Raw genomic sequence first — 27,984 nt, 5'->3', positions numbered from 1 at the left:
AGGATAGAATTGACGCTGAATCTTGCCTCCACCAAGTAATAAGTAACATTCATCCATGGCTAACTGATAACAAATTAAGCCCCATCGACTTTATTGAACTGCCTTTGCAATCAAATTTCACTTTTTATATATAATAATTACTTATAAAAATCTCATACTTAATGTTGCTTTGGTTAAGTGTATACTAATAATTGCTGTCATAACTTAAAGCAGAAGAAAATTTTAACTCTTAGAGCCTTACTTTCATAAAAATTTTAAAACATGAGTATTTCAATTTATACACATATTTTTATTGTGGAAAAATATGGTTGGGAGAGCAGTAGAAGACTTCAAATAAAAAATATGTTAACAGATTTTATTAACTAAATGGAATGGAAATATAAGATAAATGAGAAAAATAACTACATAAAATTTTGGTCTGCCAAGGAAGAGTTTACTTGAGTATTTTTAAAGTGGAGGGCTTCCCTGGTGGCTCAGTGGTTAAGAATCCGCCTGCCAATGCAGGGGACACGGATTCAAGCCCTGGTCCGCGAAGATCCCACATGCCACGGAGCAACGAAGCCCGTGCGCCACAACTACCTAAGCCCGTGCGCCTAGAGCCTGGGGTCCACAACAAGAGAAGCCACCGCAGTGAGAACCCCGCGTGCACCGCAACAAAGAGTGGCCCCCGCTCGCCGCAACTAGAGAAAGCCAGCGCGCAGCAACGAAGACCCAACGCAGCCAAAAATAAATTAAGAAAAAAAATAAAGTGGGTAATAGCATGTATCAAATCACTATGATATTTAGATTCCATTGGATGCATGTTGAAAAGTGAAGTAACAATTTTATTTGTAAATGATATTTATAATAACCAGACATGACATTCTTTGCAACTATCAGTTTGAACTATATGAAATTGTTAATATTCAACCATTTTCAACCTACAAATATGGCAGATTCATATGGCTCAAACTAGTATTTAAACTTATGCTATAATAGCCTAAATGAGAAAAGAACTTGAAAAAGAATAGATACATGTATATGTATAACTGATTCACTTTGCTGTACACCTGAAACTAACAAAACATTGTTAATCAACTATACTCCAATATAAAATAAAAATTTTTTAAATAATTAAAAAATATATATACATAAAATTTTTTAAAATAAACTTATGATAAAAAATTTAGATGACAACTTAAAATGTGGAAAGAGATACATAATTTTTTCAAAATTACCTTAGGGAGCGCATGAGTGCACAAGAAGTTCAAAGATCATTGTCCTAGGAAAAATTATCTGCACGTATGTACAGGAGACATATAAAAGAAAGTTATGGTAATAGTGTTTGCAAGAACAAAATATATGAAAAATCCAATAACAAGAGAATAAATAAATAAATTGGGATGTTTTCATGCCAGATTTTTATATAGCAGGAAAAATGAAGGAATTAGAGGTATACACATAAATATAAATGAAGCTTATAAGTATTTGGTGAAAGCTTTATAATATTTGGTGAAAGAAGTAAGTTACAGAATGACACTTACAGAGTGATAATGCTTATAAAATTTTAAATATGCAGTATAATACTATATTTTGCTTAAGGATACAAACAGAAATAGTAAAAGTATAAAGACTAGAGGGATAAATAAACACCATATTCAGTCTGATTTTAACCTGGTAGGGAGGAGGCCTGTGATTAGAGAGGAGAGCTCCAACTATATCTGAAATGTTTTATCATTTTAACTGGGTGTGGATACAGAGATGTTTATCATATTTTCCTTTATAGTTTTTAACGTATTTTAAAAATTGCAAAATAAATGCTCATAATATTTTTAAAGCGGCCTGCATATATTTAACACTAGAAAAACATTCGTAAGACTCCAGGTATAAGATAAAGGAAAAAAAATATTTCAGACAAAGAAGAATAGCTAATGTCCCACTTATTGAATATTTAGTCTCCAAAGGTCATCTTTGGGGGCGGGGGGGGGGGCGGATAGAGGGATAGTTAGAGCAGCATAGGGACGAAAAAGGACTGGGTGTTTTTAAGTTAGGGATCTTTTTATCACTGTGTATACAAATGAGGTCTGAATGAACATGTGAACTTTGATCCCTTTTCCAAATTGATGCTGGGTCCAAAGTTTTGTGCCGTGAAATAGTAATAGTGGCCTTGATTGGCAAATCTGAAAACACAGATTCGCTGAGTGAGGATTCAGAATTTCCCCTTTGCTCTAATTATTCAGTTCCCTTCTTGCTGGATGGCAAGTCCTTTTTTGCCCCCTCTCTCTCTCTTTCAGATACATCCATCAATAGAAAAGATAAAAATATTTGTTGGGAGGGTCTTCCCTTTAGTAAAATGTGTACCTTTTATAGCACGTTGCATTTCGTTGTTAAAGATGCGGTATAGAGTTCTATACCTCTGAATTAAGTTATATAATTCTTTTTATATAAAGTTGTTCAGAATCTCCACAGTGCAGATTGTCAAGTGGATGAGGACTGGGCAGTAAGGTCACTGTAGATGGAATGGGGTTCAGCAGAGACAGAAGCCAGACTGCAGTAGGGTAAAGAAAGGATGGGAGATGACGCGTGGAAACAAGCGAGATGAGAGCTCTCTTTACCGAAGTTCAATTGTAAAAAAAAAAAAAGTGAGATTTACTTGAAAGGGCTAGAGGGTCAAAGGAGTTTTTAATTTGTTTATTTGTAGTATTATATACATTTTAACTCCATTTATACAAGGTTTAACAGTATGCAAAAACAATATTATATGTTGTTTATGGGTCCAAACATAAGTAGTAAATGTTTAAAAGCCATGCAAAGGAATAATAAGCTCCAAATTTAGGAGAGTAGTTATATATGGGAAGGCAGGAAAACAGAACTGGAGGACACAGGGAACTTCAACTATTATTTCTAATATTTTCTTAAGCTGAGTAGTGGGTGAACAGATTTTTTTTTTATTTTGACATTTTAAAATATTAATAATAATGCTTTTACTTATATAAAATAAGTGAGGGGATTATTTCAAAAAATAAACAAAATTTATAGAAAGATCAAATTTTATTTAAAGTAGAAATAGGAAACTGGAAAATCAAGTCTTTGCTTAGAGAGTTCAGAAAAAAAGAAAAAACTAGAGGGATAGCAGAGAAGATATCAACAGAACCCCAGCTGTTATTTACAATATGTAAGTAAATAATCTAGTTTTGCTTAACTTCAACCAAAAAGGGAGAGAGACCGGAATATAACTGTTAAAAAAAAAAAAAAAATCAAGAGGAATGCAACAGAAGGGAAATTGTGCAAGCAGAAGGGAAGGTTTCCCAGTGTGCCTAAGTGACTTCCCTTACTATAATTCCAAAAGGTGGTTATATGGACCTAATCTGGAAGTCTGTATGTGTGGTTCTTTTCATCTGCCCTGAGGATGGTACAGACGGCCCTCCAAGTATGGGCGGAGGAGGAAGGAGACAGAGGTGGAGCTGTGGATTGTATATAAATGTAAGTGTTCTTCCAACTGTGTGCCCTAGAATTTCTTGATTACCCTGAGTATCTGGTGTTTCTTCCTGCCAAGCAGGCTACTGTTGAGGTAAAATAAGCCAGTGTGGTCTGATCTGCATTGCCTTACTTGCTCTTCCCATCAGCGGCCACACATGGAAGTGGCCCTGGAATGAAAGATAACAGAGTTCATTCTCCTAATGACATTTCCAATCTGGCTGTTGATGGTCATCATTGCGGCAACCTGTTATCTCTTTGGCTCTCCCGGCGCCCTTGTACCACTAGAAAGGGCCGAGATGGCGACAAGAAGGAACTAAAGGGACTTCCCTGGTGGCGCAGTGGTTGGGAATCCACCTGCCAATGCAGGGGACGCGGGTTCGTTCCCTGGTCCGGGAAGATCCCACATGATGCGGAGCGGCTAGGCCCGTGTGCCACAACTACTAAGCCTGGTCTCTAGAGCCTGTGAGCCACAACTACTGAGCCCACGTGCCACAACTACTGAAGCCTGCGTGCCTAGAGCCCGTGCTCTGCAACAAGGGAAGCCACTGCAATGAGAAGCCCGCGCACCGCAACAAAGAGTAGCCCCCTCTCGCAGCAACTGGAGAAAGCTCGCGCGCAGCGACAAAGACCCAACACAACCAAAAATAAATAAAATTAAATTAAAAAGAAGAAACTAAAGCAAGATGTTTGACAGCACTAAACAGATTATTTCAACAACAACCAATTAATCACCCTACCTACCGCACCTCTTCCCATCCCCCAGAGGTACACACTTGCAACAGTACTTCTAGCACTTGCTTCCAGTATTTACCTCTGTATTTCTTTTCTTTTCTTTTCTTTTCTTTTCTTTGGCCTGTGCCATGCAGCACACGGGATCCTAGTTCCCCGACCAGGGGTGGAACCCGTGCCCCCTGCAGTGGAAGCGTGGAGGCCTAAACACTGAACCACCAGGGAATTCCCCATATTTCTAAGTAAAATAAACTGCGATTTTGTGACTTCCCAAGTTTATAAAATACTTCTTGACTTCCTATCATAAAAGATGAGCATGCAGCCCTCTTACACAAATCCTACCACATCACTGCCAGCCATTTCTCCTTTCCCTCCCCGTGTCTTCTCAACATTTTGTATGTCAACATTCTAACTGGTGATCATACATCGACCTGCTGGGAGGGTGGCTCATCCCTGAGTACATGAAAGCTGTTCGCCTGGGAGCCTCCAGACCTCATCCTGTGCATCTCTTCATTTGGCTGGGCCTGGTTTGTATCCTTTATGATACACTGTAATCATAAGTATAGCACTTTCCTGAGTTCCATGAGTCATTCTAGTGGATTCTCATACCTCAAGGAGTCGTGGGAACTCCCAGACTGATCAGAAGCGAGGGTAACCTGGGGACCCCCAAGCTTGTGGCTGGTGTCCTTAGTAGCTAGTGGGAACCCCAGGATTTGTAGCCAGTCAGGAGTGTGGGAGAGTTTGGCATCCCTGAACTTGCAACTAGTGACTGAAGTGAGGTCGGGCTCAAGGGGAATGTGCCTTTATCCGGTGAAATTTGATCTAACTCTGGTAGTTAGGCTTAGAATTGTATTGTGCGTGGATAAATACAAAAGACCATTCTTTTCCCTCTTGATTTCTTTAGAATTCCTATGGCTTTTTAATGCACAATTTACAACATTGCCAGATGGTGTCAGGACTGAATTGTATCCTCTCAAATTCATATTTTGAAGCTCTAACCCCCAAAGTGTCGTATTTGGAGATAAGATTCTTAGGAGGTAATTAATGTTAAATGAGGTCGTAAGGGTGGGGTCCATTTTTAAAAACTAAAAGACACTAATTATTCTCTAAAACGAGTGGCTGTTCATCAGCATGACTTACACAAAGTAAGCTTTTCTGATAGCAGAAAGATGCTCAGGGTCTAAGTTTTTTCTCTTTCATTTCCCCCCCGCCCCCCCCCCAAAGTGACAATAAAAGATTTAATGTACATGGTCATTTGTCCTAGGTCACATGAGATTTGGCAGCAACTAAGGTGGCCATTCCATGATTGAGATTTAGAAAATCACCAGCAAGAGGGAGAAAGCCCCAGAACACTGACCCTGAGATGTGCCTTTGGGGCACTGAAGCAATGACCATCTGGAGACAAAGAGGAGAGCTGGGTTTGCCGATTGGATGGGGATGGGTCGGGGGAGAAGGTGAGGAGGTGCTTTGACCAGGAAAAGAGCTGAGAATGTGTGGAAACAGACCCCCGAAGGAATGGAAGGGAAAAATTCTTGGGACCACAATTGCAGACAGAATGCGATGGAGTTGCTGTTTCTTGCCCATGAGTTTAATGACAAGGTTCCTTCCCTTTGGATGCCAACTAAGCAGGAGCCGGCAGGGCATCCCCTGACTTTGCAGCCCAGCCAGGCCTGGAATCTGCCCCAAACACAATCAGAGATATTCCCAAGGCTTGAAGTCCATCCAGAGACTAGTCACTTGATGCAATTGCCTGTGGTCTGAAAAACAAACTCCCACCCAAACATATTGCACCTGGGGAGACTGCAATCTCAATGATCATGTCTCCCAGGACTCAGGCCCACTCTGACCACAGGATCTTTCTAAAGGCGTGACCAAAAGACGTGTGCACAATTCCACCATGTAATTTTTGTCTGGGAGGTAAAATACCTCTGTCGTTACATCATTTTCCTTAGCGTAGCGATCCCTTAAGAGAAGAAAGCCTGACCAAGATCCCTTCTCAAAGTCAACCATGGAAATAACCTTTTAATATTCTCTCCTGTCTTCCGTGACCTTGTACAGCTTTCACACACAATTTCTCATTTTATCCTCAAAACAACGCATCGGGGTACGTACTATTATTCCTGCTTCCTGGGCCAGCCTGGAATCTCTGCTTCCCCCTTTCCGTCCTCCCGTTGAAAGGTCACGCTGGGCAGCCCAGCCAAGTCACGCCGGAGGGATTAGTTCCCTGTGACACCCCTTCCCCCACTCCCCTGACCCACAGGCCGGACACAAAAGAGGCTGCCGGAAACTCCTGACCACTGCCAAGCCGGTAGCCGCAGTGCCCTGGAGAGGAATTCTCAGCTCACAACAGAGCATTTCTCATCTAGTTTTTTTATGGGTTTGGGGTTGGGGAGGGGTTGGTGACCAGCCAAAGACGGGTGGCAGAATGATGAAATCAGGCAAGCCCGCAGCACTGATTCATGTCACGGTGGGAATGGGGACAGGCTTTTGTGCCAACCAGAATGTGCCTTGGTTACACACTCCAGTTAAAAATAGTGATGGCTCAGGATCGGCCATGGTGGTCCAAAAGAAATTTTCCTTCGTCTGTAATATTCTAATTGCTTTGAAAGCAAACGTATTTCTGCATTAGTTATAGAATATAAGTTATCTTTAAAATTCAGAAGGAAATGGCCTCCGCTGCTGTTTGGAGAGCCCTCGGGTTCTGGGGTGGGGTGGGGTGGAGATGAGGGTGCAGGGAGATTTCTGACTTCTGCTCTGATTATCTCAGACCCGCATCGTTCACACCCGTTCAGCTCAGCCAGCGTTCGCCTGCCCACTACTGCACAGCCCAGGGCTTCACAGCCTACCGGGCACATGCACATGGGACCCTCCGGAGGAAGGTGACGAATCATAAAGAGCCTGATGAAAGAGGTGATGAATCTCAAATCACCTACACCCGTGGTTGGCCGAGGGCAAGTTGGGGCAACGGACAGAGAAGCAGCCAACCATAACCAGAGACAGAGGAGGTAGGTCCTGTATCAGTGATAATGTCAGAGTTGGCCTTGAAGAACTTGTGGAATTTTGAGATGTAAGGAAGGGATGGTGCAGGGGTGGGCCAGCCCGGGAAGAGGAAACATCTTGGAAGACAATTAGGATGTAGATGAAAAAACTCACGGTCATTTCCAATTCCACCGCCATAGCCCCCATCACTGGTCCTGGTCCCCTGGAACATCTCACCTGTGCAGCCCTCTTTGACATCTCTACCACCCCCTCCATTCTGGGGGATCTCAGCAGGAGACAGTGTGTGTGAAAGCTCAGTTTTTTTCACTATTGTTGCTATTCATAAAACTGCCTGGAGATAGACAGGAGTGGGAAGCAAAGGTCAGAGGGATTAAAGAATTTGCCCAGCTGATGAGGAAGGGAATCAGGAAGCTAACCCGGCCCACCCCCATCCCCACCAGCTGTCAAATAAGGTAGATGGTGTCTGGCTTGGGTTTATAGACCCCCTAAGTGAGATCACCCTGCTTTCAATCCCAGTTCTGACATCACTGTGTGACCTTGAGCAAAGTACTTAACCTCTCTGTGCCTCCATTTCCATAGGTACAAAACGGGGTAATAATCCTTACACCAGAGCCATCGGGCAGATTAAAAAGGATCCTGCCTGTAAAATGCTTAGTATAACGCCTGGAACACAGGAAATGTTTAAGCATTCATTCACCGCTGTTATCTCCTATCACTGATATTTATTGTTCGCACCCACTGTCTCTCATTCAGAACCTGAATTTTAGAGTCTGGTAGTTGGCTGGAGACCACGTCTGAACCTTTTCCTTAATCCCACGATCCTCCTCAGAAAAGCTGCTCTCACTCCATTTGCAGACTTCACAAGAATTCTCTCAGCCTGGTTGTGCCATCACTCAATATGGTGCTTTGGAATCCTTCTGTTAGCACAGCTGTGTCTGGGGTCTGGGAAAGCTCTGAGGACCCCGGGGGTGAGAGATGCACATGAGAGAGGGTCTATCGAGCAAGTGGAGGTGGGGGGTATGTAAGCAGCCTCCCATCCTGTTCACGCATCCCAGAAGAGCACCCCGTCTGGCAGGCCGGCACCCCTTCTCTTCCTGTGTGCTACCCTGGGCTGGCCCAGACGAAGAGCTTGTCTGCACCTTGGCTTAGATGGGCTTTCTTGCAAGCTCACCCACAGGGGAACATGAGAGCTGCATGCTCACTGAATCCTAGACCCTCCCGGCCTCACTCCTGGGGCCAGGTCCCCGCCATCCCTGACAGGTTCATCCAGGGACTGGGTCACTCCTGGGGCCAGGTCCCCTCCATCCCTGACAGGTTCATCCAGGGACTGGGTCGTAACCAGGAGGAAGTTCGGGGCCTCCTGGGACTTCCACCCACAGATCCCAGCTCTCCTCCTGCAGAAACCCAGCCCCGTCTTTCTTCCATGAGCACCAAAGGTGGGTCCCACACTTCTGGAATCTTGAGTGAAGCTCATGCAAGTTACATCACCCCTCAGTGCAGTGGTTTCTGTGTCTGAAGACTTCCTCATTTGCCTGCCCGCTTGTTAGCATTACAGTTATGCTTGCTGTAATGATTTACAAGCGAGGAAAGAGGCGCTCGGGGGATAGGCAGTTGCCCCAGGTCACCAAGCTGCTACGCGATGTGGCTCCAAAGCCTGCAGTCTTGGCACCCACCACGCTGCATCCCCAGTTTCTCCCGCCCTGACCAGGACCGGAGGAGGATGCAGGAAGTCCAGGAGCCACTCTCAGGGAGCAACCTTCAAGTTCAACAGGGCACACCGGCTCTCTCCCCGGCAGAGGAAGGACCAGCAAGAGGACCAGGAGGGAGAGGGAGGTCAGTGTTTTATGGAAGGGGATGGAGAGACATGGTTGCAGTGAGGCCAGCCTGGGTGGGGGGAGGGGCTGCTGCCCAGGGGGAGGCCTGGCCTCTGGCTCCCACCCAGGGGGTCGTAGAAACAGCTGGTGGCAGCAGCACAGGCCGAGGGAGGCGGCAGGGGCCGGCTGGGCTGGCCGAGCTACAGAGGGGCTTCCTGCAGTGTCCAGCCACAGGTACCTTGGAGCAGCCCTGGGCTGAGAAATCTGAAAACCCCTCCCTTCCTGGGCTGTGGGCGGGGTGCTTGGAACACTTTCAGTTTTGTTTCTCTGCCTGCGAGAACCGAAACTCCTCGAAACAGAAGGACTCCGCAGACCAGAACATGGAGGGAAACTTCCAGGTGTGCAGGAACTGGTAAGAAGTTGCTTTCCCGGCGGCCGACCTGAGGCTGGCTAGTGAGAGGGGCAGACAGGATAAGGCTGTTTCTGAAGTTAAGAGAAAAGGGTCCTTGTGCCCAGGAGGGCCAGGGTGGAAGATTTAAACTCAGGAGATGTAGGAAGATGATGAGAGATGGTCAGGGTTGGCGAACATCCCTGAATGCCATCCCACCCCCACCCCAGATATTTCAGACTTTCTGGGACAGTTCTAAAGCCAAACAGCCAGGCTAGCTGTCCCTGCTGGGCTACTCATACTTTTCAGAACTTGGGTCCTAACTTGGAGTTCGGATCATATGCTCCGCACACCAGTCTTAGACAGAAAGGGGCCCACGGAGATTGTCCGGGACCACACCCGCCCTCACATTGAGAGGGCGCTGTGGAGCGGGGTGGGGGGATAGAGCAGGGGTCCAGACCACACCTCTAACTCAGGGAGACCCGGCCCCTTGAAGTACCTCACTCTCGAAGCTCCCTACCTGTGGTGGGAACCAGGGGGATCCCTCCCAGAGAGCTTTCTCCAGGCAGACCCTCCTGGCTGAACCAGCTCAGGAAGAGCTGAAGGGCCAGGCCGGGCAGAAGGAGAAAGGGGCCAGGCCGGGCAGAGGGGCAAGAATAGAGGAAGGGAGTGGGAAGCAGCCTTTGTGCCACCTGCTTGGGCTGTGCAGGAGCCAAGACCTTGTTCAGACCAAGCAGAGTGAGGCTCTGGCTACTCCCCTCTGGCCACATCCCATGTGCCCAGGACATGGGCGGGCAACTCTCATCATCCTTTAGGCCTTTAGAGCTATGGCCACTACGTGTCCTCTCTCCCAAGCTGCCACGAGCAAGAGCTGGTTGAAATGAAAGGAGGAGTATTAAGAAACACCCTGCCTGGGACCTGGGAGGGTCAGAAGCTTGTGTTTTTTGGGGTCTCCGAGAAGGGTCTCAACCTCTCTGTGGGTTGCACAGGTGAGCCTTAAGGCAGGGAAAGGTAGATGGCTTCTCGCTCTGGGAGACCTGGGAAGCTCTCCCTATGGGGATTCTGAAAGTTGGCATTGCCCTTGCAAGGAGAGTGGGCATGCAGGGCTGGATTTCCAACTGGCTGTGGGCCAAGCAGGGGAGTGCTTGAAAATAGACAAAATATTTGAAAGAATTTGATATTTGTTATTTCATTTTAAAAACAGCTTTACCAAGGTATAATTGACATAAACTGCATTTATGGTACATTTTTTAAAATATTTATTTTATTTATTTATTTGGTTGCACCGGGTCTTAGTTGAGGCAGGTGGCCTCCTTAGTTGCGGCTCACCGGCTCCTTAGTTGTGGCATGTGAACTCTTAGTTGTGGCATGCATGTGGGATCTAGTTCCCTGACCAGGGGTTGAACCAGGGCCTTCTGCATTGAGAGTGCGGAGTCTTAACCACTGCACCACCAAGGAACTCCCTGTGGTACATTTTTAAAGTGTGCCATTTGACATGTTTGTCATAGATATATACCCATGAAACCATCACCATGTCTACTAAAATTCAATAAACTATCAAGTTAGGAAGAACAAAAGGGAATTTTATTCAAGCCACACTGAGAAGGATAACCCAGGAAGCAGATTCTCAGAAAGCTCTGAGAACTGTCCCACCAGTTAGAAGTCGAAGGCACAGTCATATACATTTTTGAGACAAAGGATCATACATCAAAATGACATACTGATATTTCACAAAAAGTTCACCAAGGATACATAGTCTAAGTAAGCACGTACAAAGTGTACCAAGCAAACAGCGAGTCACTGTCACTAGGACCCCCTACAGAGCTGGGAAAGAACCCTCTTCTTTTATGAAGTTACATTGCTAGCTTCAGAAGAACGAAAGAAAAAATTGATCTTTACAATCGAGCAGGCACTCCCATCTTTGAGGAGCTCTGGTTAATGTGTAATACAGATGCACACCGTACATTAGGAAGGGAGGAGGCCCAAACAAACACAGGGAGAATTTTATGTTTAATTTTTTCTTGTCCTGCCTTAAAATATAAATTATATTTCATCAATCACAGTCAAGATAATGAACCTCTCCATTACCCCCAAAAGTTTCCTCCGGCCCCTTTGTAACCTCTGCCTCCTGCCCCTCCTCGGCCACTCCCTCTCACCCCAGGCAACAGAAGAGTTTGCAGAGTATCCTTACACTTATTTTATGATTTTGCATTGTTCTGATTGAGGAACAACACGGGGAAGGGGGGCAGGTGGTATCGTCATCATATTTTCAGTGCTTGAGTCCTTGAAAGATCTTAATCCAGCAGCCCTGGATATGAAATACGGCTCCCTGCTTTATACCATGAAATAAGCCTGTTTTTCCTCCCTCTTGATCCTGCAGCAAAAGAAGCGTGGCCCCTGGCCACTTGGCCCTCCATGAGGCCTACTGTCTGCTGTTCCTGGTCCTCTGTCCAGAGTGCAAGGAACCCGTCCTGCAGGATAAGATGGAAGAGCACCGCCGGGGCGGGCACCAGCAGGTGGGGAGGCGGAAGCAGGGATGGAGGTGGGGGCACCAGGCGGCGAGTCGGAGCCCGGTCCTCACTGCAGCCCGTCTCAAGTGGGCGCCCCGCGCCCAGCTCCCCCTGTGAAGTGGAAAGGGTAGTTATATCTGCCTTTCTTGTACTGCTCTGAGTCAACCCTGGTTTTCCCATCCCCTATCCTTTCCCTACAGGCGATGGGTTCGGCCAAGGCAAGGGGGTCCCTGTTTCAGGAAAGGTAAAATGTTCTTTCGAGATGTGTCAAGAGGAGAGACAGGAAAGGAGAGCTCTAGAAGGCACTCATGGCCAAGGCTGGTCAAAGGTTAACCTTTCTCTCCTGCTGTTTCTGGAGATGGTCAAGCTCAGGCATCCATTTCAACTCAGCGGGTCCCACAGATGCTCCTTGAGCACAGGGCTGGTGCTGCAGGGAGACGAGGGAACCTGACTCCTGCCCCCAGGCGCTCACAGACCCGCACCTGACACACAGAGCCAGGGCCGCTGAGCTGGGTGGGACTCCAGCGTCTCCCTCCGTGTTTAGGTGGGGTGCGCCATGTGTCAGCAGAGCCTGCCGAAGCACTTGCTGGAGATTCACGAGGTGAGAGTCAGCTGTGATTTCTTCTCCCCAGCCCAGGAGGAGGGGAGGGGGCCAATAATAAAGACTTCCCCCCACCCCCTGCCTCCAGCTCTCTCTTCTCGCCCAGGGAGGCCTGGGGCCTGGAGCTAGCTCACCACAGGGCCTCCTGCCCCCAGATGCCCGTCAGAAGGGCCTGCCACGGTCCACAAGCCCAAGAGAGCTCGTGTTTGCCAAGGAGCGTCCCCCAACCCCCCGGCCTTTCCCACCTGCTTTCTCTTACTGGCTTCAATCCCCCAGGGAAATAAGCTCATATCCCCAACGCAACTGCAGTCACTGCAGGCCAGTGACCGTGCCCGTCCCGCCTGCCTCCCCGCAGGCCAAGGAATGCCAGGAGCGCCCCGTCGAGTGCCAGTTCTGTGAGCTGGCCGTGCGCCTCAACAAGGTGGACATCCACGAGCGCCACTGCGGCAGGCGGACGGAGGTCTGCCCAGGCTGCGGCCAGCGGATCGCGCTCCACACGCTGGCCCGGCACAGAGATGAGTGCCGGGGCGAGCAGACCCGGCGCCAGAAAGGTGAGCAGGGATGGCAAGGAATGTAAGCTCTCAGCAGGACAGGTGACATGTGTGATGACAGATACACATGTCTCAAATTCATCTGGCTATTCTGGACCACGTACTAGAGTGGCCTTCTCGTGTGTCTGCTGTGATGTCTAAATGACTGGTCCAGGGAGACCAAGACGCCAGGAGCTGCGGGCCTGGGAGCTACACAGATGAGTGCAGAGGCAATGGGGGCCCGACAAAATGGGAGGCTTCCTTGGAACCCCTCAAGCACGATTCCAGCCTAGCAGAGACCCACCTGCATCCTTTTACAGATGAGAAACCTATGCATAGAATGAAACAGGGGCTTGCTAGAGGCAGAAACCAGACAGGACACCCAAGTTCCCTGACACCAAATCAGGAGCTTTTTCCACCATCAGCAGCGGACAGAAGGGATCTAGTTGTAACTCCTGACCTTGGGGCCTATGTGTTGGCCGCCTGGTACCACTGTGTGTTCTCCTGACCTGGTTACCTCTTCATGAGGTGTGTTTACGTAGGACAGCAATGTGACAGATCTTGTGTTCACTGGTTGTTTTAGTAACACAGTAACACGTGGAGAGAGCCTAAAATCCTTTGGATGGTAAGTCTCTCCTGGTAAACAATTTTATTAAAATCATCAAATGAAAAACTGGAGTGCTTGAGATTCGTGTACATTTCCAGCATGGCTGGGCTTCAACACAGCCAACAAACAACTCTTCAGCACAACTTCATCAACACAACACAGCTTCAACAAGACAACACAACACAGCTTCAACACAGTCAGCAAAGATGTGTGCAATAACTCCTCATTTGATCACAGAGCTCAGAAACTGGTGAAATGAAAGAGCAGTCAGACTGGACGGGGCTGGCATCTGTGGTAACGGCTCTCTCCGTCTCCTTAGAAACCAGTCCTGCTCCAGGAAAATGTCTCTTCATCCGGGCTGTGTGCTGCCCCGAGTGCACTTTTGCAGCTTAAAGGAAATGATGTGGGTGATTCCTGCTGTGGGTGGCCTGTGTGGCCAAGGACCCTGGCAGTGCAGGACACTCACGGCAGGCCGGGGACAGTTCATCATCAGGACTGCAGGCCACGTACACAGTTGTGGGGCAGTCGGGCTAGCCATTTTCAAGGGCAATCATTTGTGCTGTTGTTTCCATGCTTTTTCAGGGAAGAGAATTCCAGCTCCTGAAAGGAACATTTGCTGTCATTATTGCAACCAAATGATCCCAGGAAATAAGTATTTCCACCATATGGTGAGTAGAAATTAGTTATTTTCTAATGGTGCCAATAGCTAGTCCATATTCCAAAAAGTGTGATGTGAAAGGTGGATTCTGGGTCCAGTTTTACACAGCATGGATAACAGAGGTTCCCATATTTTTAGTTTTGCTTTGTTCAGAAAGGGATGTTGTGAATTGGTTTAGGCTAATTCAGCACACATAGTTGGTCTCCAGTCGTGCCAGCCCTTCAAGGAGCCTCCCTGACCAGTCCAGCTATCACTGATCACCTCCAAACATCTTCAGCCTTCAGGGCCTGGACATGGTAATTTGGTCCTTAATAGGACCTGCCTTATTATTTTCTGTCCCATGCGGGAGTCTTCTCAATTAGACTGTGAGCTCCCTCGAAAAAGTTAACAACTTTCTCCATCTTCCCACAGTGAAACTGATATCAGGGCTAGGTACCAAAAGGGGGACTCTGTAAAGATGTCACGATGTGATTGATTGATTGATTGCTTTTGCCTGGGAACATTCACAAACTCCTCCCTCCATCACTCTGAGCACGTTTTAGTGCATTAGCCCCGTGCCAAGCTGCTCCCTTCTTTTGCAGGATGGAGCATTTTCTTTCTGGGGAAACTTCCTAAGGCTTCTCTCCAAAGAACTCATTTCCTTCTGCTTGGATGGAGCGCTGTTTGTCCTTTCTTTACCCTTCAATTCAGAGTAATATGAATATCAGAACTAAAGAGACCCTAGGGGTGATCTAGACCTTTTTGTTTATTGTGGGACAATACATATAAAATTTACCATTAGTGACATTTAGTGCATTTTAATAGGAACACTTGACTTAATGAAGTCTAAATTAATCATATTCCCTACCCTCCTTACAAACAATATATGGATTTGAGAACATGTTGACTCCGATTCTCTATTCCCACCTTATATGTAAATGCTATGGAATTTAGTTTCACCTTGTTTTCATACTATCCCTCTTTAGTCATTATTATTGCTGTCATTTTGTGCAATTCATGCCTGCTTGAATATACTCACACATTTACCTTTCTCTTTGCTCACGTTCTTTCTTAAATCCCAAGCTTTCCGTCTGGGTAGGATTTCTCTCTTCCTGAAATACACGTCTAGGTAGTTCCCTCAGCAAGAAGCTGTGAGGAGTAAATTTTTAGTTGCCTGCACAGGTACTTTCTTCCTGCATTATTGAATGGTAGTTTAACTGTGCATCCAATTCTACGTTAACCGTTATTTTCTCTTAGCATTTTGAAATTTAGTCCACCGTCTTCCCCCCTCTATGATTGCTGTTGATAAGTCTGCTCTCAGTGTAACTGCCATTCCTTTGTGGATAACCCTTTTTCTTTGGTTGATTTCAAGATCCTCTTTGCCTCTGATCTTCCTGGTTTCACTGCAATGCATCCAAGAGAAGATTTATTTTTATTCATCCTGCTTAAAACAATATGCTCAAGTGTGTTTATTTTTTTCCTCTCTTCTTCAGAATTTCTCCTGCCCAAATCTAAAGATTTAGTTCTGCCTTAATCAGTTCTGAGAAGTCTCAGCTATAATCTGAGAATCTTGGAATCCCCAATATTCCCTAACCCCTCCATGTTCTCCCAACTCTTTCTGTGGAACATATTGGATGTACATCAGGCCTTCTCGTTCTATCCTCATGTCCCTTAACCTTTCACATTTTCTATTTCTCTCTCCTATATTCTGAATAATTTCCTCACATCTATTTTCAAGTTCATTCTTTCTTGGCCAAATCTAACTTGCTATTTTTAAGCCTATCCATTGAGGTTCAGTGTCTGTATTTTTCATTTTAAGAAGTTCTGTTTATCTCTCTTTCAAATTCACCTACTCTTTTTTTCATAGGGTCGTATTCTTTTCTCTTGTTTGAATCATTTTTGATTAATTTATTTTACAGTCTCTCTCCTATAGTTCTGTTATCTGAACTCCTTGGAGACTAATCCTGCTAATGGTTGTGTCTATGACTCTTACCCAAGGTAGAGTGTTTCCTTGTGTGTAAGTTTGAATCGTGAGTTTCTATTTGGTGAGACTCTATCTGTGAGAATCCTGTATGACCTAGTTTGGGATTATGTAACCTCCAGAGGGATTTTGTGATGGCTTCTGCCCTACATCCCAAATTTTACATTAATTCTTCTGCTTGGGTATTCCCAGAGCGTGAGGATTTTGTAAATCTGAACCCCAAATACAAGGATGGCATGAGCCTCGGATTTTGAGTTTTCAGGAGTGTCGGTTTTGCTTCCCCACCCTCAATTTCTAGTCCAAGGTAGACAAGCTTTCTTGCCACTTTCCTTTTCCAATTAGCCGATTCTTTTCTCTTAGCCACCACAGGTTAGCCTTCAAGGTTCCCAGCTTTACTCAGGGAAAGGGGAATCTTAACTGCCAATTTCACTTCTTGTGTGGATGGGACTCTTCTCTTATCCAAGCTCTTAGATACGAGGTTGACCCCACGTCTCCTCCTAAAGTGTCAGCTCATGTGCTTAACAGGTCAGGTCTTCATTCCTGGAACATGGAGCTTGCTTGCTTTCTTGCAAAGTCAGCTCAGTGAATGTTTGTCATATTTTATCCAGCATTTCAGAGTGGGAAAATTTCAGGTTATCTTGCCTATTGTATTGTCCACCATTAAAGCTGAGGTCATTTTAAAATTTGAAGTATGACTCATAATTGCAGGACAGATGCCGTCCAATCTCAGATTCTGTGACATATTCTCCAGTTGGGAAACCAGATATTCCTCCTTCATCCCTTTCAAGTCAGGCTGCTGAAGATCAAACTTCCACAGCAGAGAAAGACGTCCGTCCAAAGACGAAAAATACAAGAAGATTTCCCCTTCTTTCTGAAAAGTCAACACGGCAAGCACCAAGAGGCACAAACAAAACCACGGATCTGCCTTTGAAGTCTGATGGCAAGCTCAGGGCCTCCTCTCCTGTAGAAGACGAGACAGCCTATGACATTCTGAGGAGGTGTTCTCAGTGTGGCATCCTACTTCCCCTGCCAACCCTAACCCAACATCAGGTACCCAGCCTCCATTCTCTCCTTATCTGGCTGGGAGCCATCTGGACAGTATTTAGAGAGACCCAAGACCTGCAGGATATTCTCAGACATCTTTATCTCCCCTTTCTCTGTGTGTCTGAATCCATTCTCATAGCACCTATCACCTGGTTATATATGTGCATCATCTCCCACCTCTGAAGGCAGAGCCAGATCTTTCATCTCTGTATCTCCAGTTCCCAGCCCAGGGAATGACCACAGCAAATGCCCCAAAACTGTGGAGCAAACAAATGAACAGAGCACACCCAATCTAGCTCTCTAGCTCATGGTGTAGATAAGGCAATCCAGGCCCAGAGATCAGAGCCTTGGTCAAGATACTAAGTCAGTTGGTATCTTGCCTCCAGCAGATCAGGATTTGCAGCCTCAATAGCCTGATTTTTTACATCCTAGATTATTTTCCAATAATAATAAGAATTAGTATTAGAGGTAGTTAACCATTATGCACCAGTTACAATGCAAAGCTCTTTACAAATGGTTAATCATTATAAAAAACATGCAGGTATTTTATCCCTATCTTACAGATAAGGAAACTAGACAGAAAGGTGAGTAGCTTCCCCAGGATTATACAACTAGAGAGTGGCAGAATCCAGCCTAAAATACATGTGTATATAGTTCCAAAGCTTATGCTTTTAAGCCCCAAACAGGATGCCTCACTCAAAAAAAAAAAAAAAAAGCTTTCATTATTTGATGTTTTTCAAAATACAAAAGTACTAGATACTACTAAATACTAGGTTTTGTTGTAACCAGTTGACATGATACCATACAAACAAATATAAAGATAAAGCTCATCCTCCCCGACACCCACCCCACTTCCCCAGTCCCACGCCCTGAGATACTAGTTTCAGTATCCTGGTGGGTATCCTTCCAAAGCTTTACCTCTGTTCACACAAACATGAACAAGCCTCTATGGGGTTTGAATTGTTTTTTCTTTTCCCCTATATATCATCTTCCTATATTCATTACTCTGCCATTTGCCTTTTTCACTGAATATATGATGCACACTCCTTACAAAAAAGTAGACCTAGATCTTGTTTTTTCTAACTTCTCTATATGCACACAGCACATAATTTTACAAAGCTGAGTGAATTTCATACTTGCTGGGGGTGTTATTATTGCCATATTTCCTTGCCTCCCACAATTTGAAATTTCCTTCCATACTTCCCTCCATCCTTACATAATAGGGTTGCCGAATTTAGCAAATAAAAATTCATTACTTGGGACAAAAATAACTACAAAATAATTGCATGAGACATACTTATACAAAAAAAAATTCTTTGTTTCTCTGAAATTACAATTTAACTGGACATCTTGTATTTTATCTGGCAACTCTGTTATATAACCACACACACACATACACATTTGGAGTCCAATTATACACATTTCTTTGCATCTTAATGTTATGATTCATCAATACCCAAGGACATCCCTCCAAGTCAAATGATGTTGTCCCCCCCCTTTTTTAATGGCATAAGAGTCCATGGTGTGGGTATCCTCTAATCTGTTCGTCCACCCCCCTCATGATGATAGGCCTCTATTAAACATTGTCCCAAGCCTCCCATAGACCCCTCATGGCTCACTGGGCTCCATACATTTTCTATGGCATCTGTAGCTCAGAGTTCCTGCTCCGGGAACTGGGGATAGGATTACCCAGAGATATCCTAGGAACTAACACTCCCCACTTTAAACACATTGAACTTTTTTTAATATCCATTTCTTTAGGAGAAATGCTGGTGGTTAGCTTCATCAAAAGGAAAACAAGTGAGAAGTTCCAGCTAGCTTTGGAAAAGAAAAGGTACAACAGATTTAGAAGATTTTGTTTTTACACTGGTTTTTCTGCTTGCTTTCTGTGCTAGTCTTTACTTGTGAAAAGAGATGGGTTTTATTCACTGGGTTTCTTTCTTGTAGAAGAAAAGGTTTGGATTCTGTTTTCCTCCTTTTGAGCCGAGATGTTGGTTTCCCCAAGAGCTACAGATACACCAGAAGAAAAAAGGGCTCTGTCTCTTCTGCCTGAGAATTCTGATCAAACATCTAGGCTCCACACAGCCTGGACACCTTAGGGAACCCAGCTTTGTCCCCGAAGAATAAAAAAGCCCTCCCTGAAAACTTGTCCTCCACCTTTCTGTAGATTTTTTCACTGGTTTTCCAGGGCCACGGATGGCAGCGGCTAGCACGGCAAGGAAAGGGGAGTGGCAGCAAAGAAGAAATGGAGAAAGGAAGAGAAAAATGAGGCTGGGTGGCAGGGGAGAGGCAGGTGAAGCACAAAGAGGTGCTAGTGAGGGCTGTTGGCAGGGAGACCAGCTGGGAGACACCTAGAGATGCAGCCCACCTCCCAGCAAACAGCACACCCTACCTTTCTGCCTGGCCCGTGGGGAGACCCCAGACCCCACCAGGGAAGGAAGGGCCCAGGACACCCCACCCTCCCGAAACTGGAAAAGTGGGGCATTTCTCAAGCTTTGTCAAGTTGGCAAAGTCAGGTTTGCTTAAGACTTTCCTTGGGTCGGCAGCGACAGTGGTTTCCCAGAGAGAGGCCCCGCACGCTGAGTCCCCGGGACTGGACAGGACCCCGGGGATGGGTCAGGACAGGAAAGGTGGCGACTGCGCGGGCCTGCGCCCCAAGTCCGGGGGCAGAACCTCTTCCTCGCATGAGGAGGGACGGGTAGGGGGCGCGGGGCCCAGCCTCCCGCCTCTGGCCCCCCGGCCAGGGCGCCTTCCCGGGCCATCTGCGCGGGGACCCGTCTTGCCCCGCACGCGCACGATCGGTTGAGCTGGCAACCCCAGGTTTGGGCCCCGCGGCCGCGGTTATGAGCAGAGCCCCGCAAGTGGCGGCGCGTCACAAAGGCGGCCGGGCGCTCGGCCTCTAGCCTCTGCGGGGCCTGGCGCGGAGCCGGCGGTGGCGCCGGTGGCGTCGGAGCCGAGGCGGCGCGGGCGCAGCAGGCCGGCGCTCGCGGTCCCAGCAGCCCGAGCAGAGAGCGGCGGGTCGTGGCGAGCAGCGGGTAAGGCGGCGCGAGCGGGCGCAGGCCGGGGACGCCCCCCGAGGCCAGCGCGGTGGTGCGGGGCTGCCCTCCTCACCTGCCGCCCCCGCGAGGCTCCTGGGCCACCTCCCCTCCCCGGGTGATCGGACACCCAGGTTTCCTCCCAGGCTTGGCAGCTGTGTGACGTGGTAAACCCAGCCTAGGTTCCAACGTCGTTAGGCTGGGTTGGAATCCCGCTCCCCACCTAGCAGGCCATCTCACCGGGACACTTTCCTAACCTCCCATTTGTAAATACCTTCCCTACAGGGATGTTTTGGAAGCACCTTGCCACCCACTTTCTGATGGCAGCAAACACTTGTATAACATTTACTGTGTGCCAGGCACTGTTCTGTATATCAGCCCGTTTAATTCCCCCAACGCTAGGAGAAAGGTACTTTTATTACCCATATTTACAGATGTGGAGACTGAGGCATAAATAAATTAATTAACTTGCCTAAGGTCACATACCGCAGTTGACAGAACCAGGATCCAACCCACTAAGCTACAAGAGGGGAGGTTCCAGGCGGTAACATGACTTTTGGACCACTTGCAACACCTTTCCCAGCCCACCAAAGATGTTCTTCCAACCCCCCCGCCCCCCATGGCTTAAAGTGTCTGATAATTCTTCAGACCCTGTGACCTTGCTGGGTCAAAGGGCTTCGATTAGCTTTTGAACTGGTTAGCTTTTTTCTTTTCTTTTCTTTTCTTTTCTTTTCCCTTGGCCGCTCTGCGAGGCTTGTGGGATCTTAGTTCCCTGAACAGGGATCTAACTGGTGCCCCCTGCAGTGGAAGTGAGGAGTCCTAACCACTGGACCACGACGGAATTCCCTGGTTTAGCTTTTCTTGAGCATCTCTTAGGTCCCTTGCTCCTTACTAAGTGCCGTGGAGTCCCCTAGCCCCGGGCAGTTTATATGTGATTGAAGACACAACCTTATTTCTTCATTAGTTAAATGTTTAAGTACTTCCTCAAAAGAAGAATGAGGCTGTCCCTAGTCTCAAGGAGTGTGTGGGTTTCTGGGAGAGAAAGGCTTAGATTATACTAAGGATGGACACAGGGAGAGAGGGGAAAGAGAAGGGGAGCCGGCTGACCCCACTGGAGCCCTGTGTCCTGGGTGGGGGCAGGCTGCTACCAGTTCCTGTGTGGAGGTCTGTCTGGGTGGGAGATGGGAGGGCCGGCTGGAGGCAGGGGCCAAACTGTTCTGTAGGTGATCATGGGGTAGGGAGGACAAAGGCACGGGGGAAGACCCCAAAATAGGTCCCCTACGGGAGCTTGCTTGAGGATGCTCATCACCACTGTGCTGTTGGGGGGAGCTGAAAGAGGCCTGGGGGTCCATCACAGGGAGAGTGGGTAAGAGAAAGAAGGGGATACCCACCACCGGGTCTATTCGGATGACAGATGCCGTGTGAGACGTACGCAGGGCAACATGAATGATGCTTACAGACACTGAACACACATTTGGCAAGCACGCACACAAACAAAAAGCAGCACATCAAACACACTGGAATAGTTGCCTGTGGTGGGGAGCAATGGAGTGGGACATAGAATTAAAAGGGAATAAATGAATAAATAGAATCAAAGAGAGGTCTTGGGGGCTTCCCTGGTGGCGCAGTGGTTGAGAATCCGCCTGCCAATGCAGGGGACACGGGTTCGAGCCCTGGTCCGGGAAGATCCCACATGCCGCGGAGCAACTGGGCCCGTGAGCCACAATTACTGAGCCTGCACGTCTGGAGCCTGTGCTCCGCAACAAGAGAGGCCACGACAGTGAGAGGCCCGCGCACCGTGATGAAGAGTGGCCCCCACTTGCCACAACTAGAGAAAGCCCTCGCACAGAAACAAAGACCCAACACAGCCAAAAATAAATAAATAATTAAAAAAAAAAAAAGAGAGGTCTTGCACAGACAATTGTCTGTCCCGAACTGAAAATTATGATTAACTTGTCCCTCTGAACCCGAGGCCTGAAAAGTGGAGGTAGGAAAAAAGTGTAAGAGAAAGAGTAAGAAAGCCCAGGTCTAGCCTGAGTCCTGTTAGTAACTTGCTGTGTGACCATAGGTAAGCCCCTTTACCTCTCTGTGCCTAGTTTCCATCTGTTAAAAAAAAAAACAAAAACTCAATTCTCAGATCTCTTCCAGCTCTGAGTTTTTGTGAACCACAATGAATGATCTTGGGTTACCTGGTAAAGAAGCCAATAAAAGCTTTATGGAGTGGTAGGGCTTGAACTTTAAAAATGGGGGGTTTGGGAGAGGTAAAGAAAAGGAGGGTAGTTCTCAGGCAGGGGAAACATTGAAAGCAAAGCCATGAAGATTTTCACAGCAGATGGCTATGAAAAGTCTGACCGAGGGCTCAGTGTATCTGGCAGGGCCTTAGCCCAGTTCTTCCCTGGGACTCCCTAGCCTGGCTGGGGATACCACCTGCAATCCAACAGCCAAGTTAGAGAACTTTCAGTCCTCCCAGTACAGGTGTTCACCAGTTACCAAATCATGTCTGCCAAAGAACTCACTGCCCACCCCGATTCCCGCTATAATGCCACCCTAGTCCCAGGCTTCAAGCCTGGCCTCTACTACGGACCATCCTTCCTCCACTCCCCCAGAGTATTCTTTCTTTACCTCAAGACTGACCACGTCACTTCTGGGCGTGTGATCCTTCGACCTGCCCTGACCTCAGCTGAGGTTCTCCACCTTTGTTCTGCTGCTGCACCTTTTGAATATAAACACAGCCATCAGCAATGTCGCTCAACACAGACACTGATTCTCATCCAGAGAAGATGTCAGAATTCCAAAGTCTTAGGAAGAGGGGACAGTGAAAATCCCTGGCTGTAGGACACAGCCTTTATCACATCATTCAGAGCGTCTTGATTGATGCCCTTGAACCAGCACCTCCCACTGCTCCAGCTCCAGTTCCATCACTCCCTGACCCTCACAAGTTAAGCTCCAAGCAATTTTTAGTTCCGTGAATGTGAACACATCACGTATACTCACAGTTCTGTGGCTTTGCCCATCTTGTTCCCTCTGCCTGGAATATACCAGTTCCTCCACCACCAACCTGTCTGCCTTGCAAATCCTACTCACCCTGCAAAACCCAGCTCAGACGCCACCTCCTCTGAGCAGCCCTCTCTACTTCTCACACAGACAGAACTAATCCCCCCGTTTGTGCTACCCTGCACCATGAATATGCCTGAGGATTTTCATGTCTCCCACAGTGTTGTCATTGAGTCCCGGTCTATGTCCCTGATAGACCCCTGATGGGCTGTGACTCCTTGCAGGTGTGCACAGTGTGGTGGATTTATCATTGCACCCCCTGCACCAGCCCAGTACCTACACATGGGGCCATAGTGCAAGTTTGTTCCATTGGGTTTAATATGTGTTTGGCAGGTGATGGTTCTTCCTCTTTACTCCCCACAGAAAACAAGTGATTGCTTTGCTTTCCTCATTTTTGGAAGCCCTGCCTACCACACAGCTGCAGTGGACATCCCAGTTCCTTGATGGACGAAGAAGGCCAACCGATCCAGCCTCAAGACGAGAGCTGCTGGGCCACCCTTCCCGATGTGTGCCTACATCGTATTTTCTGGTGGCTGGGAGACAAAGACAGGTCCAGAGCGGCCCTTGTCTGCAGAAAGTGGAACCAGATGATGTATTCGGCTGACCTCTGGCGATACAGGACCATCACGTTTACTGGGAGACCTTCCAGGGTACACGCGTCCGAATTTGTGTCGGCTCTTTGGTATGTTAAGAAATTCGGTCGTTATCTGGAGCACCTGGAGATCAAATTGCTGCATCCTTACAACACTGTCCTGACCAAGAAGTTCCAGGTCACCATGCAAAGCCTTCTCTCGTGTCTGGGCAAGAGAAACAACCGTCTGAAATCTCTGTCCATGCAGCACCTGGAACTGGACCGCCTGGTCTGGAGGAACAGCATCAGGAACTTGCTCATGAAAAGCTTGAGCTCATTCTTGAAGAAAATGGGCAAACACCTGGATTATTTCAGCCTAAAAGGGGCTAGGCTCACCGTGGGGCAAGGCTGCCACATCCTCAACTCCCTGAGCTACTCAAGGAAAGAGAGTGTGGTGTCAGAGCTCAACCTCGAGGACTTCTTCAGCCACCACCTCGCTGTCTACAGCAGCCCCCAGTTCAACAAGACCATGGCCACGTTCCACAGCCTGGAGTCCCTGAGCCTCAACTACAACTGCATCTCCGACGAGCTGCTGGAGAACTTGTGTGAGAACAATGCCGGCACCCTCTGGACCATGAACATCAAGTGCCACAGTCATGACCCCCACGAGCAGGTCATCTGGGGCATGTCCTGGGCCAAGCTGGCGAGGTACGCCACCAACCTGAGAGTCAACTTCTTCTTTGAGCAAGTCATGGAGTATGAGCGCTTGGCCCGGATCCTCCTGCAGGAGATCCCCATCAGGAGCATCAGTCTGAGAAACTGCTCTTTCAGCGACCCCGACTGGTCCATGAGGCCCACTCTGACGGATCTCCTGCCCACCTTCCGGCACACTCTGCAGGTAGGTATGAGCTGAGGGCTGGGAGGCTTGTGAGGAGGGGCTGCCCCTCGGGTTCCTGCTACCTGCCTGGGCTGGGCTTGCACACACTCACTCAAGGTCAAATTGAGGTTCTGGGAAACGTCACCAAACTAAGCCTCCCCCGGTCCCCAAGACCACAGCAGAGGACAAAAGCTACTGCTCCCTTCCTATACGTGGAACCAATTCCTGATTGGCTGTCAACCAAGGAAAGCTCCTACATCCCTGGCTCAGAGCTGTGAGGCCTGAGCATGAAGGTGCCTCTACAGGTGAGAAGCAGGTCAGCAGCTTCTTCTACTTCTCCACCCAGTCACAGCAGCACACAGGACCCAGTGTGACTCCAAACCAGACAAAAAGCCAAATTTGACCCAAGTTACAGAAGAGCTCAGAGGTGTGGGCTGTTCTCTAATCTGGCAGCTCCCGAGCTATAAAATTGGGATCATTTTGTTCCCCCCCCCACCGCCCCGCAAAGACCTCTCAGAAGGCTGTGAGGATTGATACTGAAGCGTATAAATACCACTACTAACAGTGAGGGATGACAAATTGCTAAGAGCTCATTTACGCTCACACAGCCCTGAAGTGGGCAGGCAGACATCATAACCATTCGGTGCTGCCCATGGTCACCTGGCTAGTCCATCGCAGAGCCAGGACCACCACTTTGGTCTCCAGACTCCAGATACATTGCCTCGAAACTCCAAGTTTCGTAAATTTGGATGAGATCACTTTCATTCCCAAATCCCTTCTTCCGACACCTGCGTGTCCAGTGCCCCTTATCTAAAGCGCTTGAACCACCGTGGGCTGCCAGGCCAAAGCCAGGGCACGAAGGTGTTATGAAATGATCCAGCCAGTCCCAGCATCTCTGTCCACATCCGTCTTCCCCTTTGGTGCTTTTCCAGAAACTAACTTTTGAGTTCAACAACAAAAATGAGTCTCTGGACAAGGAGCTGCACCGCCTCATCTTATCCTGCAGGAAGTTGTTTTACTTCAAAATCTGGGCTTTCCTTGATGTTAAGTTTGTGGAGCAGATCCTGCAGAGTCAGGAAGAAGGGCGGTGTGCCCTGCGCACACTCAAGGTAAGAGCCCCCCCGGGGTGGGTTCCATGGGGATCGGGCAAGGGCATCCAGGCCCCTGGGCGGGCAGGCGTCCAGCCCCAGTGTTCCTGCTCTGGGGTGAAGGTCAGGAGTGAGGCAGGGCATGGGGGGGATGGACGTCTCACAAGTCTGTCCATTGGAAATTAACAGTTTCACGGAAGGGAATCTGGAGCTTTCATCCTTAGTTGGGTTTGGGCTTTTCCTGATTCTGCCAACAATTGTACGTGTACATCATTCAGATTGTCTTCGGGGTCCGGGTGATGTAGCCACTGTGTGTGTGTGTGTGTGTGTGTGTGTGTGTGTGTGTGTGCACGCGCGCGGAGGTGTTTGTCTATCGGCACAGGTGAGAATTTACACAAACAGATATGAGACGAATGAAGAGGACAGGACACTGTGGGAAATTTACAGGAAGTACAGACAGCTGATCGATTCAGAGCTTAACTATGTTGTCATCGCTTACTCCATGAGGTAACGAGCGCTCTCCAGAGGAAGAAAGCCAAGAGCACTTTGAATTTTGACAATCCGAGCCTCACAGAATGACACTTGGGGCATCCCTTACCCCCACCCCTTTTTCTCCTCTCTCTCCTCTTTACTAGTTTCACACCAACATGACACCCCAGCAACGGCTGGGACTTCTATGTGAAGACCCCAGGTGACTTTAAAGTGCTATCTTTACCAACTATTCGGGGGTGATTTCTTTTTTTGTCATTTGGTTTTGCTTTTTGACCCTCACTCAGCCACAGAGCTGAAAGCCCAAAGCCGCTTGGAGCAGTGTCTTACTCGGGGACCCTGACTAATCTCCCTCTGGAAAAGGTGTAAGTAGCCAGAGAGCAAATAGAGCAGCTGCATTTTCCACTGACTGTCAGTGTCAATTCAGAAACACTTTCTATCCTGGCTGACCTTCACATCAGAGCCTCTTGCCACTGACGCTGGCCAGGCCTGATCTCAGATGAATGAAATTCACCAGCACATCCTAGAGTGAAGCAGGGAAATTCCCTCGTTTAGAAGGAGCCTGCTCAGAGCCGGAACTCCCTCCTACAGGAGATCAGCCCCTAATTTATCAGTGTTGTGGACTCGGGTCTCCCGCATCTGCTTTTCTGGTGTCTCCTTTATTCCCCATCCAGGCAGCATGGCGCCCAGCCTGCTACAAACGTTCAGTTCTCATGTGGGGCTGAACCAGAAGTGGCCTTTACACTCATATTCATGAAGAATCTGTAATGTCCTGGAGAACTATTCCTAATGCAATGTTAAGTGAAACAGTAGCCCTCGAGGAGGAACTAAAAGTCCTTGACTTTCCTTAATGGTTAAACTATGATTATTTTGTCTTCTTTGACTGTTTGCATTTCTTTCTGCATTTTCTTGCTTCTCTGATTAAATTTATTCTTTGGCTAAAGTTTTTCTACAGACAAGAGGTGGCAGAGGGTAAGGGGTATCTGTCCCAGGAAGGCCCCATAGGGTCCTGCTTGGTTATAATCTAAGGAGAGCTCCCAGGTCTTAGTTGCTGAAACCAGAAGGGCCCTTGGGAGCCATCTAGTGCCTGTGGACCAGAAACGAGGCAGCTTGCTTTAGCGGAGAGGGAAGGCTCAGCTGGAGTGCAGACCACCTGGGAGACTGACTGATTGATTGATTGGTATAATGACTTATTCATGCTGTGGACCAGTTCTGGTTAGTTTCCTTTCATCCCCAAACACAGAATCTAAGCATAGAGGACTCTTTTATGGAAAATATGTTAACAGAAGTAACATTTTTATGAACATGTTTTCCATAAAAGAGTGAATTCGTTTTCCAGTTTTGCAAATCTCTTGCACATCCCGCTTAATAGCAGACAGCTGGGTTCTCATCCGGGTTTCTGTGGTCTGTCATAACGTCAAACGCCGTGCGTGGAGGCTCCGCAAAACTCCAGAGAGAATTAGAGTGAAAAAGGCACGTAACGTCTTGCTATTAGTGGATCTCTTGAAAAACGGTCTCAAGGACCCTCAAAGATTCCCCTGACCACACAGAGAGCTACCGCACAGCCCTT

General features: G+C 47.6%; 2 protein-coding genes across 6 annotated transcripts in view; both read left to right on the top strand.

Annotated features, from left to right (window-relative positions):
* Positions 1-7,089: 7,089 nt before the first annotated feature.
* Positions 7,090-19,445, top strand: XAF1 (XIAP associated factor 1; the record flags this gene model as incomplete). Of its 4 annotated transcripts, XM_082370709.1 has the most annotated exons (9): positions 7,090-7,193; positions 8,878-9,414; positions 11,771-11,906; positions 12,445-12,501; positions 12,857-13,052; positions 14,221-14,306; positions 16,965-17,306; positions 19,062-19,134; positions 19,248-19,445. In XM_082370709.1, the coding sequence occupies 8 exons, from the start codon at positions 7,090-7,092 to the stop codon at positions 19,116-19,118; spliced, it is 1,515 nt and encodes a 504-aa protein (XP_082226835.1). In that variant the 3' UTR covers positions 19,119-19,134; positions 19,248-19,445. The 4 variants fall into 4 exon arrangements, with proteins under 4 accessions (XP_082226835.1, XP_082226836.1, XP_082226837.1 ...); XM_082370710.1 differs by lacking the exon at positions 12,445-12,501; XM_082370711.1 differs by lacking the exon at positions 7,090-7,193 and having other exon boundaries at positions 9,347-9,414.
* Positions 17,266-27,984, top strand: part of LOC309617830 (smoothelin-like protein 2) — a 62,086-nt gene continuing 51,367 nt past the window's right edge. Inside the window, exons 1-5 of one of the 2 annotated variants that reach the window (XM_082370645.1) lie at positions 17,266-17,306; positions 19,062-19,134; positions 23,753-24,858; positions 25,770-25,946; positions 26,308-27,294. In XM_082370645.1, the coding sequence (XP_082226771.1) occupies positions 23,833-24,858; positions 25,770-25,946; positions 26,308-26,436 (1,332 nt within the window). In that variant the 5' untranslated portion in view covers positions 17,266-17,306; positions 19,062-19,134; positions 23,753-23,832 and the 3' untranslated portion in view covers positions 26,437-27,294. Of the gene's footprint in view, positions 17,307-19,061; positions 19,135-23,752; positions 24,859-25,769; positions 25,947-26,307; positions 27,295-27,984 lie in introns of those variants that run through there. The other variant, XM_082370644.1, reaches the window with a different exon arrangement.

This window comes from Balaenoptera borealis, assembly GCF_965194805.1.
Source record: "Balaenoptera borealis genome assembly, chromosome: 20".
Lineage (NCBI taxonomy): Eukaryota > Metazoa > Chordata > Mammalia > Artiodactyla > Balaenopteridae > Balaenoptera > Balaenoptera borealis.
This window is presented reverse-complemented; position numbering and strand designations above follow the sequence as displayed.